The sequence below is a fragment of the Nilaparvata lugens genome, chromosome 11 (assembly GCF_014356525.2).
Source record: "Nilaparvata lugens isolate BPH chromosome 11, ASM1435652v1, whole genome shotgun sequence".
Lineage (NCBI taxonomy): Eukaryota > Metazoa > Arthropoda > Insecta > Hemiptera > Delphacidae > Nilaparvata > Nilaparvata lugens.
Genome location: NC_052514.1, coordinates 10,367,655 through 10,381,704, shown reverse-complemented (window position 1 = coordinate 10,381,704; position 14,050 = coordinate 10,367,655). Strand labels below are relative to the sequence as shown.

The 14,050-nt window shown below is 29.9% G+C and overlaps 1 protein-coding gene across 2 annotated transcripts in view; it reads left to right on the top strand.

Annotated features, from left to right (window-relative positions):
• The window catches only part of LOC111058775 (G-protein coupled receptor moody), a 59,223-nt gene extending 45,934 nt beyond the window's left edge, over positions 1-13,289 (top strand). Inside the window, exons 5-10 of one of the 2 annotated variants that reach the window (XR_005572461.1) lie at positions 874-1,001; positions 2,618-2,771; positions 4,553-4,755; positions 6,550-6,714; positions 8,400-8,504; positions 12,059-13,289. Coding sequence is in view for 1 of the 2 variants with exons in the window: in XM_039437579.1 (XP_039293513.1) it covers positions 874-1,001; positions 2,618-2,771; positions 4,553-4,755; positions 6,550-6,714; positions 12,059-12,159 (751 nt within the window). In the remaining variant the exon portion in view is untranslated. The remainder of the gene's footprint in view (positions 1-873; positions 1,002-2,617; positions 2,772-4,552; positions 4,756-6,549; positions 6,715-8,399; positions 8,505-12,058) is intronic. The other variant, XM_039437579.1, reaches the window with a different exon arrangement.
• Positions 13,290-14,050: the final 761 nt, after the last annotated feature.

The following is a 14,050-nucleotide window of genomic DNA, read 5'->3' as shown; positions in this document are numbered from 1 at the left end:
TAAAGTTTTCTAGTGAGATTGACTTTACAGTCTACACTGTCAGCATTAGTTGAATTTCAATAAATAATATTGATTCATCTGTATATTTATAAGGCATGTTGACTGTTCAAAATTATTCTAGGAATTATTGTTTATGATTGGACCAATAAATAAATGAATGAGTTTAAAGTGGTGAATCTTACAATAGAGATTGAATGTTTGATCTTATGATTTTTTCCAATAAAGCTGATTTAAGAGATTTGTTTGTTCCAATGGACATTAGTTTATAAGCTACCTATGCTATGGATAGTGTCTATATGAGTTTTGGATTTGAGAAGTATGAAAATACTGCAAAATCTATGGATAATCTATGTAAGTTTTGGATTTGATACTATACAATAATAAGGATGAATTAATAATGTGAGTTTTCACAGTTGATTGTAAAACAATAAATTATTGTGGAAGCTAATCACAGATTGAGAGAGCCTACAAAAAACAATAAATCTATGAATTTTGATAATCAATACTGTTTAGCTTTTTGAGAAAGCTCTTTTGAAAAATTAAAAATTATAAGCTTCTGAAATCCATCAAATTGATGATAATTTGTAGGTCGTGAACTAAACATACAAGAGATGATTTAATAAACTATTGTACATTTTTATAAACTTGTTAATAGCTGGTTTTATGTTCAATTTTATTGTGATCAGATTGAATTCTGATATCAAAATTAAACTGTTCATTCCTTTCACAAATGAAACTTATATAAGGGCATTTTATACAGTACTGTAGATAGTAGAAAATAATTTCAAATAAATAATGGATAAATTTATGATGTCTTCTCATATATTAAGGCTGGGATTACAATGAATGATATTTTATTTTCATGCAAGACAGGTATATAATGATTGCCCACCACTCAGTATACGCAAGCATATACAGGCCCAAGTATATAGTGATAATGCTGGTATTCTGCTGGCTACTGAGCTTTGGAATGCAGATACCAACGGCTCTACAAAAGTGGGGTGAGTTATTAAACAAATTATTTTGGCATATTTATCAAGATTATTCTTTTAGATAAAGTAGAAATCAGGGATATATATATATAATATATATATATATATAATATATATATATATATAATATATATATATATATATATATATATATATAATATTATAATTATGATTTGTAATTGCCAATGAAATGAATAAATAAAGGATGAAATAGTTCTTAGTATGAATGAGGTTGATCAGAATCTAGGACGTTATCTAAAACATAGTCAACAATATTACTGCAGATTGATTTATTGAATTAAGTAGATTACGTGGATTCTATTATTTGTACATGTATAACCATACATGTACAACTTCAACTTGAACGGGCTTCAAGTTGAGGGCTTCAACTTCAACTTTTCAACTTTACTTGAATGGGCTACTTTTTTAAAATTAATGAGAACAATATGAAAACTTTTAGTACACTTTATTATTTAAAATATTACAACGACTAGTTTCGAGCATAACCTAAGTCATTTTCAAGTTGAAATGTGGAAAGTAAATATACAAGTTGATAGTCAAGTCGTTGTAATATTTTAAATAATAAAGGGTACTACAAGTTTTCATATTGTTCTTATTAATGTATAACCATTTATACAGAAGTTCATTCAAGCCTTGTGACATGTGACTGAATTTTGTTGGTTTAAATGAAATACTGAACATTTTGGGATAAATCATAAGAATGACGATATAAGTAAGTGATAAGAAATAATAGTTGAAAAGGAACATGGAATGATAAGGACGATAATGAGCCTGGAAAAATCAAGATAAAATCTAATAAATCTCTTAATTTTTAATTCTAAGTGAAATATTTATTGTTGATTGTTGGTTGCTAAGAAGGCACTTTGAGTAGTTTTTCTTCTAAATGAAATCTAATCAAGATAAAATCTAAATAAGTCTGTTAATTTTTATTCTAAGTGAAATATTTATTGTTGATTGTTGGTTGCTAAGAAGGCACTTTGAGTAGTTTTTCTTCTAGATAAAATCTAATAAATCTGTTAATTTTTATTCTAAGTGAAATATTTATTGTTGATTGTTGGTTGGTAAGAAGGCACTTTAGTAGTTTTTCTTCTAGATAAAATCTAATCAAGATAAAATCCAATAAATCTGTTAATTTTTAATTCTAAGTGAAATATTTATTGTTGATTGTTGGTTGGTAAGAAGGCACTTTAGTAGTTTTTCTTCTAGATAAAATCTAATCAAGATAAAATCCAATAAATCTGTTAATTTTTAATTCTAAGTGAAATATTATTGTTGATTGTTGGTTGGTAAGAAGGCACTTTAGTAGTTTTTCTTCTAGATAAAATCTAATCAAGATAAAATCCAATAAATCTGTTAATTTTTAATTCTAAGTGAAATATTTATTGTTGATTGTTGGTTGGTAAGAAGGTGTGTACACTTTGAGTAGTTTTTCTTCAAACCAAGTCAAGAATATCTTACTTTTTGGACTCGAAATGATAATTTATTCATTATTCTTCAATTTTTTCAGGTTTCATTAGGTATAACTTATTCATTTAAAATCAAACATGTCTTTCGAGGGGATAATTTTAGAGATGAGCTAATTCATTATTTTATCATTTTTTCAGGTTTATACGCTTATGATGAGTATGTGGGTACTTGCTCCATTATGGAGGACAAGGATAAAAAATCCTCGAAAAAGGCTCTATTTATTATTGGGTTTATTTGCCCGTGTCTAGTCATTATATGCTGTTACGCAAGAATATTCTGGGTTGTACATAGGTGAGAATATTTAAATAGTAGCCTAATTATATTTTCTTGAAAATGAGTTGATTTCGATTTCCTTCTATATTGTACGAAAAGTTTGAAGATTCTGTAACCAAGAGTCGTTGATATTTAACTCAATTATTATATTCACCTGCGCTGAGGTACAGCTGTAGCTGTAAGCTTGAGAGTGTCGGAAATAATACATGAATTTATTAAATAAAAAGACTAAGAAATTGTCAAAAACCACAGATTTATTGATAGTTAGAAAGACCAGTTTCGGTTTATCAGAGATTGACAATGGTGTAACAACCGAAACCGGCCTTTCTAACTATCAATAAATATGTGGGTTTTGACAATTTCTTTGTATTTTTATTAAATATGAATAATTACCACAATATCTACATCTCAACTACACAAAAAGGGTAAAAATAAAAAACATGAATTATGAATTTAGATAGTGAAGCATATAGTGGAGCGGTATGTCTTGGCCCATTTAAATACATGCAACATTTTCAACACTATCAAGCTTGAAACCAGAGTTAAAGATAAGGTGTAAAATTACAAGATATATTATTTCTCCTCTCTGTTGAAGCTCACTTTGTCGCCACACTGAGGTTTTAACTATAGGAACACTATTACATAATATCAAGAATAAACACAATTTTAACCTTATCTTATAGTGGAAGAAACTCTAATTGAAATCTAATTAAAACTAATTGAGATCTGTATAAAATGAACCTCTCACATCTTCTGATGCTTGAACTCTAAAATAGAGAAGCCTATATGCTGGTAGTATTAGTAGAGAAATCCGAGTTGATCATTTACTAAGTCCAGTAGACAATAAAACAGAAGAAAACAATAGAAAAACTAAAAATCATGTTTTTGGACTCGGGGGACCTTGAAACGTATAGAAAACTTAAAATCAGGGTACCTCAATTTTTTTTGGAAAGCGATACTTTCCTTACCTATGGAAATAGGGCAAGGAAAGTAAAAATTGAAATATGAAGAAAATTATCATGACGGATTCAAAGATCCAAAGGTTCAAAGAACCTCACACGTCAACCGAAGCTTATTGTGTGTCCCAAAGTATGCTAGTGAGGCAAACCAACTCTCGTGTCCTTTACAAAGTCCAGGAGTTTCTTCCCTATACTAACATCCCATTCCTCACCTGGTTGCTTGCAGCCAAACAGAGCCCTTCTTCTAGCTCCAAGACGTTCGCAATCCAGTATGATATGCTTGGCAGTCTCTTCAGACTGATTACAAAGCCTACACATCTACATCTGCTTTCATTTCTGAGTCCAATTGTGTGGAGATGTTTCCTGAAGTGGCCATAGGCTTTATATAAAAAGTGCTTATTGTTAATTGGAAGCTTATTATTGAGGTGTTTGTACTGTATATACAAATATTATAGGCTACATATGACACGTAATTATAGACACTTGAGTTGTATGAAAACGATATTTATAAAATAAAATTATAGTACACCTTGAAATTAATAAAATAATAGAATAAGAATACAAATTATAACTAGTAGTTAAAGGGTAGTATAATTATATTTTATAAATACAAGTAAGTAGCCCTGAATTCATAAATTTTAAGAAAACTTTATTATAGAGGATATAGAAAATATTTAGAAACTTACGTAATTACTGAATATTTCGACAGTTGAGCTGCCTTTTCCTATCTTTAATTCTGGAATAGTCTACTGGAGAAGATTGGAGTAGTAATAAAAAATAAAATAATATAGAGATATTTTGGTCCTTAAATTTCTGATTTGATTTTGCTATGCTTTTCAGTTCAGAGAAGAGAATGCGTCAACATGCAGCAAAAAAGCCAAAAATTAAAGATCATGGAACAACAATAAAGGAGAGAAGAGAAGCCAAAGCCAAGCGCAATGAATGGAGAATTACCAAAATGGTTCTTGCAATATTTCTGTCATTCATCATTTGTTACCTACCAATTACCTTGGTCAAACTTTTTATAAGTAATTCTTATCCATGTAAGTATTCCCTGCTAATTCAAAATGAATACAGTATCTTATCATTGTATTTTACTACAGAATCATCTCAATTTTAAATATTTGGAACCAAATAATAGTGATTACTAATGTGTGATGTATATGCTGTATTAGTGTGAAATATGATCTACTCTGAAATGTTTGAATAATTTTATACAGTATTATGTACTTGGTAGAATTAAATCCTATACTATTAAACGAGCAATTTCTGTTCATATGTTTGGATGTTTATATGTTTGTATTTCACCGGATATCGAAAACGGCTCTAACGCGATTCTCACGAAATTCAGAACATAGTAGATTTATACAATTAAAATTCAATTGCACTAGGTATCATCCCTGGGAAAACTCGCTGAAGGACATTAAAAGGATAATTATTATTCATCCTTGGAAAAACAGCTGATAATAATTATTTTGTCGTATGTTCATGATGGAAATGAGTGAGCGAGTTCATGTGTGTGAGATTGTGTCAAAATTATGACTCAGCTGTTGAACTTTTTTAATCATTCAACCAGGTACTTAGTGCCGGTTGCAAAAAAGCCGGGTTATTTTCAATCCTGATTAATTCCAGTAGATCCATTTTTTTGAAATAGTCTTCTCTGATTTGGTTCACGGAAATTAATCAGGATTAAAATTAAACCGGCTTTTGTGAAACCGGGCCTTTGTGAGGGAAATTTTTGCATTCCTAAATTTCATTTAATCTCAATTTACTGTGATTAGAGAGAAAATTTCTGTATGGAATACAGAATAAATTTAATAAATTCATTCGTAATACATTTTTTATGCTTTGTACTCCAGAGCGAAGCTCGGTCCTCGATATTATATTCAAATATAAAAAATAAACTGCATTGTTGTGAAATTCATGAATTGACCAACGAGATAAACTATTTCTCAAGTTGAAGAGACAATTTTTTCATTATTAGAATTCTTAAAATCTTTCCAAGTTGAGACTGAATGTTGTTCTACTTTAGACTAAGAAATTCGACAATGTCAAATAGATTTATAAGTGATTGTTAATTAGAAAAATATATATAAAAAAGCGATACACAGAATACAATGAATTAACCAGTAACTTATTGAATCCACTAATAATCTAATTCTAGAAGTTGAATAGGATACGTCTTCAAGTTTATCACATCTATTATCAATGATGCACTGCATTTATTGCTTCAATTTCTCTCAATACAATATTGGAAGATGAAGTAGATTATTTGAATATTCATGTTTACTCAACATTTCATCAGCAAATATACTAGCATTAAATATTGCTTTAATTTTTCCCAATACAATATTGGAAGATGAAGTAGATTATTTAAATATTCTTACTCAACATTTCATCAGCAAATATACTAGATAATTCATTTTCATAATTTAAACTCTTAATATCTTCAAAATCAATCGTCACAAGTTTATTCTGAATTTTATTCCACTTTAGTTCAAGAGTTTCAAAGTTGACAAAGAGATACGAGTATGTAAGTGAATTCTGAGATACCCAGAAGATAATCAATTCAACAGTTATTGAAAGAAATTATAGAAATGAAGAACTATGAACCAAAAAACCTTGTTTAGTATATGTATATGAACCAATTCATGGAAAATTGAATGATAATTTAATTGTAGATGTCTTCAAGTTAATCACATAAATTATCTATAATTCACTGCAGTGGATTGTTTTCCTATTTACCAATAAAATATTGGAAGTTGACTTAAATTATGTGAAGATTCATATTTACTCAACATTTCATCCGTAAATATTCTTGACAATTTATTTTTCAGTTCTCCACATGCTTGCCTACTTACTACTCTACGCATCAGCATGTATAAATCCAATAATCTACGTAATCATGAACAAGCAATACAGACAAGCCTATCAAACAGTAATGATGTGTCGAAGGCCAGGATTCTTGTCTGGGATCCCCGGTCAAGGATCAAGCTATGGAGGTAAATCAAATTTATGAATTATTTTTGAACAGATCCGTCACTTGATTTGCATTTGATTTTGGCATTTTTGGTGGAGAATTTTGAGAGCTAGTACTGGCATGCTTATTGATACAAGAGGAATATGGTTCAGTTAAAAAAATTTAAGCAAGCACTAAATATTTCTATTTTCATTTCTAGAATAGTTTGAATCAATTTTTGTAATAGTGAGAACCGTTCTGTAAGCAATTTATCCTGCAAGCATTCTGTCAGGATTTTGATCATAATGAATAATCATTTAAATATGATGATTTCTTGATCTGGGATTCAACACTTTATTTTGTCATTTAAAAACCGACATGCAGTTATTTATTTGATGTAGTAAATATAACGATTTATCTACTTACAGACTGGAGTCTTCTTCAAATAAATAAACTGTTTTTAAATAACAAAATAGTGTTCTAATAATTGATTCTTGTTTTTAATTTGTACAGTTTCAATATACATGAGTTATGTGATTTAGAAAAAGTTTGCTAGGGAAGTTAAAAAATTGCTCATTGAGGATTTTCCTTACTCTCTTTCTGACTGTTTTGAGGTATTTTGTTGAGGGAGTGTTGGCTACAGTGTGGGCTCTCAAAACATTGTTTCTTTTGAATGTAAGATTATAAAATTCTGACATGTTACATGCTGTGCGAGCTCTGATCGATTATACAGCTTTCTTTAAGAAAAATTAAACTAAATTTAACTAAACGTAGAATTCATGGTTATTGTTTAATAGGGGTTTAACTAAAAAAATACTATACTTCTCTCTAGCGTTCTCTCTGAAAGCCCAATGACAACACTTGCTAAGAAAATTATGAATAAATCTGTTTTTTTCTTGCCTAGGGTTGTTTATTCTGCCATGATATTGACTTATTGTTAGACGTATCAATATTATTTCATTTTTTCTCATTATTATTCAATTGATATACCGTATTAACGTCACTTTATTAACATGTAATTTATGCTGGTTACTAAACATTCAACGGCTTCAATAATAATTGAAAACTGGTCTTCATATTTCTGCTTCTATTAATTGTAAAATCTAATTGAATAATTCTCAATCTCTATTGAATAAATTTTATTAGATTCAATATAATTGAGAATATGAAGATGAATATTTATATTGATATGAAGATGATTTCGTGAATTGAATATTTTTGGAAATAGAAAGAGAGCCTACAACTTGAGAAGAAAATTGAAATTTTTTTTAAAGAAATTGTACCTATGAAGATGTAGCGAGGGATAAATAGGTAGGCCTATACAACACACTATCAGTTTATGAGCTGCTTTTTTATCGTAGGAAGTAAATGTTCTAATGTAGAAAGTAAACGTTTTGAAGTGGAAAGTAAATGATTATTTAAATTAAAAATATTCGAATTAAGTGTATGCGTGCATTATAGGAACAAGTTTCCTTTGATTGTTAGAAGAAAAAAAGAACACTATTTTCCTAGCTATAATGTATATTGTTATGAATGCCTCCTGAATGTCCTCAAAGATTCTATGAAAAGCTTAATGATCCAATGATTTGCTCCTGGATATGATATGAATGAATATATTTGCTCCTGGATGTCTTTGAAGGTTTTATTCAAATTCCCTAAGTTTAGAAGAGATTTGATGAGTAGTGCACTCTTGTAAAGCATCTGGTATTGTTTCATATGCGTGTTCAGGAGAGATGAATGCTGTCAATGTCCATAACAGCACATGATATTCGTTCATATTGTATGAATGCAAAGTTACCATTAAGACCAAAGAGGCAAGCCCAGTCAAGATTGGTGAGTGTTCTTCCATGATTCAAGAATTTTTAGCTATAAATGATTGGTGGAAAACTTATAATAGATTGAATTCAGTATAGTATTGATAAAAAATGGTAACACTCTTCAAAACAGGGATGAGTCAAATTTAAGGGAGAATTTATTATTCTGAATATCTATACAAATAAAATTCCCGTTCACAAACATCAGACACGGTTTCATATTGAGCTTTACCAGAGAAAACTTCTAAACTAGATTATTAATAATTATTGAACGAAAATCCAAATTGAATGCTGCAAATCACCCCGAAGACTTCTGCTTCTGCAAATATTGACAACAGGGTAAACAGCCACATGGTGAATGGCTGTTCGTTGAATGGATTCTCGTTTAATAATAATATTATTAATTCATTAGCATTTGAATAAATGCAATATCTCAGTAATTTCAATCTGCATAATAGATTGTTTATTCTGATGCTTTAAGCTTATCATCAAGAATGTACCTAATTCAAATTTGTGAGGATTTTAAAGGCTTCATGAGACGTAATACACAGGAAACATATTTCACCTACACAAATTATTGTAATAACTCTTCTAAAATGCCCATATCAACCTATATTAATAAGATATGAAACTCTGAAATTCCCACATTAACCTCCAAGAGTAAGATGAAAAATCTTGTTCATATTGTACCACAGAGATAAATCAAGCAATAACATTGTAATTAAGATATTATGGCGGAAAAAATGGCGGATAATTACTAAAAAACCATGTTTTCACGTTTTTCTCGAAAATGGCTCTAACGATTTTCTTCAAATTTATACCATGGATAGCTATTTATAAGCCCTATCAACTGGCATAAGTCTCATTTCAGGGAAAATTTCAGGAGCTCCGTAATATTCTTGAGAAAAATGACGGATAATGACTAAAATGCCATGTTTTTCACGTTTTCTCGAAAACGGCTCCAACGATTTCCTTCAAATTCATACCATGGATAGCTATTTATAAGCCCTATCAACTGGCATGAGTCTCATTTCAGGGAAAATTTCAGGAGCTCCGTAATATTCTTGAGAAAAATGGCGGATAATGACTAAAAAACCATGTTTTTCACGGTTTTCTCGAAAACGGCTCCAACGATTTCCTTCAAATTTATACCATGCAACCATGGATAGCTATTCATAAGCCCTATCAACTGGCATGAGTCTCATTTCTGGGAAAATTCCAGGAGCTCCGTAATATTCTTGAGAAAAATGGCGGATAATGACTAAAAAGCCATGTTTTTCACGGCTTTCTCGAAAACGGCTCTAACGATTCTCTGCAAATTTATACCATGGATAGCTATTTATAAGCCCTATCAACTGACATGAGTCTTTTTCCTGGGGTACTAATGGGGGGTCCACCCAACTGAGAAAATTGCAGGAGCTCCGTAATATTCTTGAGAAAAATGACAGTTACTAAAAAACCATGTTTTTCACGATTTTCTCAAAAACGGCTCTAACGATTTTTTTCAAATCTATACCCTGTATAGTTATTTATTAGCTCTATCAACTGACATGAGTCTTTTTCCTGGGGTACTAATGGGGGGTCCACCCAATACTTGAGAAATGGACTTTGTAACCTCCTTCTCGTGCATGGGATAGGTAGGTACACGGTTTTTACTTTTTCTTCTTCCATATACCGTGGGTACGGTAGGTAGAGCAGTTTATAAAAAGAACACAGTCATAGTCAAGCTGATCTGTAGAACAGCTGTTTTGACGAATTTCAAAAAAAAAATCATCGAATTTCACAATTTACATAAAGGAAAAAGTACTCTGAAAACAATTGTATATACACATATACAGTAGTCTGATCGTAGTTGCAAATATGTTGCCGTCAATCGTCATTATGTTATTCCCCTAAATTATTCTCGTTTGATAATGAGGCTTATAGTTCAATGAGCAAGGAAAGTTGTGTGAGTGTACCACACCAGATTTTTCTAATAGCAAAAAGTGAGTTCAATTAGTGTTGAAAAAATATGATTCTTATTGGACAGGAGTACGATTCTTTAGAAGAAAAGAGAAACATTAAAAACATATATTAAACACTCCAAATAGAATCAAGCAACATTTGGTACCTAGCAGCACTTTTCTCAATGGTCAAGGTTGTTTCTTGATTGGGCTTTTCATAAAATTGGTTTTACCTTCGGTGATGGGAAGTGAATATGCGAATTGCAATTCTCAGTTTATTCTATTGAATGCCAATTATTTTCAACTGCACTTTCACTATTATAGAAATTTATGTTTCCAAGGTAACACTTCACAATGCATCATTGCACAGATTTCAATATTGTCAATGAATAATACGTTCATTAATTTATTTGAAAATGTAATATACGTTTTTGGATAATGGAAGCCTCACAGTTCTAAGAAATTACTTTTAATGCAGAATTATGAAATCACAGCATGCTATGCTATGCATTCACTGGTATCATTCTTGGTATTGGTTGTGGTACTTGATTTTTGTATGACTTCCTCTGATGATGAAAGTTTTGATCGCAATAATGTTTTTCATTGAGTTGATTATTTACACAATACAGTGGTTGAAATTTCCTAGTGTAGTGATATCGATCAAGATGTGAATGAGCTTTCAAGTAATGTATTGGACCTATAATGAGAATTTCACAGATGAGAATAGAATTGTATGTTCCAATAATAATAGGATACTATTTATAGAGTTGAAAATTCAAATTTCAAAACGAATTGAATTTTTGGAAAATACAACACGGGTTCCTACATCATCCAAGTTAAATGAAAACAATTATGTTGAAGATTTGGTTGATTATAATCAATCAGTCACAGCACAATAAAATAATTTTATAATTTTCCTACTAAAGTACTATAGTCATGAGACCCATTAGCAAGATGGAACATTAACGTGGGGGGGTTCCCAACAAACAAAAAGTCATACGAATATTTTTCAATCATATTAGTACTATGTACATATATATGCCAGTGCACAAACCTAAGATTTGCTGGCTTTGTCAGAAAGAAAACAAGTTATTTTTAATTTAAGAGTTTATGTGTTATTGGTATTTTATTATGTATTTCTTGCTTGTATATTATTTTTATGATTAATAGTCTACATTGTATAGTTTTCAATTTGACAAATAAATTTAAATTTGAATTTATTCCTTACACAAGCTCGAGCTTGCTTCTTTAGGAAAGTAGTTCCTTAATGTTTATTTTGTTGAATAATTGCATTAATGCAGAGTATATTGTTCAATTTATTGATTTATTTTGTCATTTATGAGGAATAAATAAAAATATATCTTTATCAAGATATATTTTGTAATTTATGAGGAATGGATAAAAATATATCTTTATCAAGATATCCAGCATAAAATAATCAAAACTTTTGTTCTATCGATCAAATAATTTATGGAAATTTTAGAAATACTCACTTTGTGGACCTGTGAATCCACAGGTAATATATTGTCTCTTCTTTTAGAATGTTCACAGTTTGTATTCATAGTTATTGGAAAATAATCATGAACAATGCTTCACCAACACTAACTAAAAATAATTTTTCAATTTTCAGATAAATCAAGAGATGAGAATAAAACGATGGTCTCTCACGTGTCTATCGCTATGACTCCTATACGATTGTCAGATCTTCAACAAGGGAACGACTACATCTAATATTTGTATTTTCAAAACTGAATCACCCGGATGCACAAAAGCCTGTCAAATTTTAACCATGATCAAATGCTACGAGAACCAATAAGAGAAGCCTTCATTTCATCAAAAAAGCATACTATGATTGGTTGTCGTGGCATTTAATCATGATTCAAATTTCATAATCTTCTTTGCAACCGGGCCAATGTGTTCAAACAAGTTGATATGAATCAATCCAGGTATTAGATACCAGAAACATGTATATAACATAGATTATTCTAGAATAGGTTGTAGTTCACTAAGGACCGCATACACCATCTCGGTTCTAACGGATATAAATTGATCAGCTATTGGCTATAACTAGGAATGTAATCCATCACACTAAATGCGATCATGTAAACTTAGTTTATTCATGTAAATTATGCTAGAATTTATGATTCATGCAAACTCAAACGAACATAGATGGTGCGTATGAGTCTAATGATTATTATGTAAAAATTGGAATTGAAGAATATTTGTATCAAAGACAAAGTACAAAGAGTATGATAAGTTAGTTGAGCTTTTTCCAAAGAATGTAGGGGTAGAGAAACTGACTTTGTGATAAGATCTCCTAATATTTTTAATAATTATTATCAAATGATTTATTTATCTCCAAATAATTTGCTTGTTTAATTCTCTTGTCATACACCTTTCGAACTTTTAACCACTTTTCTAGCAAATATTTTTATATTTGATTGTATTTGAACCCAAGAGATTGAGATGGTTACAAACTACCAGTCAGCGAATTCATCTTCATTGATTTGATATAATATTATGTGGCGAACAGAAAGATTCGTGGATAATTTATCAATACTTATTATAAAGTAGATGAAGTATTGCTCAAGAATGTGATACTTTTTTCTAATAATAATGTAAACAGTAAACACTTTTCCAAAGCTCTAATAAGTCACAAAAATAAAAATTTAGTAGGATATTTCACGTTAGGAATATTTATTTAATGCTTGATTTTAAAATGTATGTGGTATAGATATCATTATTGTATTTTATAAGGATTGTAAATTTTTGTACATAATAATTACACTGAATTTATTACATGTTATTATATCAAACACCATGGGTTACCATGTTTTATTAAATGTGCCATTGATACTGAACATTTTTCTCTTAAACTTTCCAATGATTTCTCTGATAAAATTTACCAAATCTGAAACTTATTTGTTAGTTGAGGAATGAAACTAATGAGGGTATTATTTGGAGTGATATAGAGTATTGAAAGTGGAGGATGAGATTGCTTCAATCAAGAATTATTAATTAGGTTGTGTGGGGAAGCATTGTGTTGTGACACTCGTAAGTTTAGTAATTAACAACATAAAATAGGCATCACTTATTGATTTATAATTATCAGGCCAAAGTCAGTAAATATTGTATAATATATTTTCTAATTTGATAGGCCTACCCTTTATTTTTTCTTTCCTTATGACACGACGGGCTTCAGAATTGACTCCATTTTCAAGTGTTGAAAAAAATTGAACTATGTTTTTCTATGTCGTGTTTTGAACATAATAGAAAGGAGAAAGGGAATACGCTATCAAATTTTAAAATATTGCACAAAAGTCTGTTAACTTTAATCCAGACTAAATGCCACGAGAACCAATCAGAGAAGCCTTCATCTCTGAAAACCCTTTTCTGATAGTTCTCGTTGAATTTAATCATGATTAAAATTTAACAGGTTCTTTGTGCAACCGCGCTTCAGTATCTCAAGAAAATATATCACACAATAATGTATTATAATCAATGATTTATAATAATGAAAATTATTATAATGATTTATAAACCGTAACAACTGTTACGAATAGGTACTCTCTCTAAATTATAGTTCTACTAAGATATAGTATGGACATTTGAATTATTATAT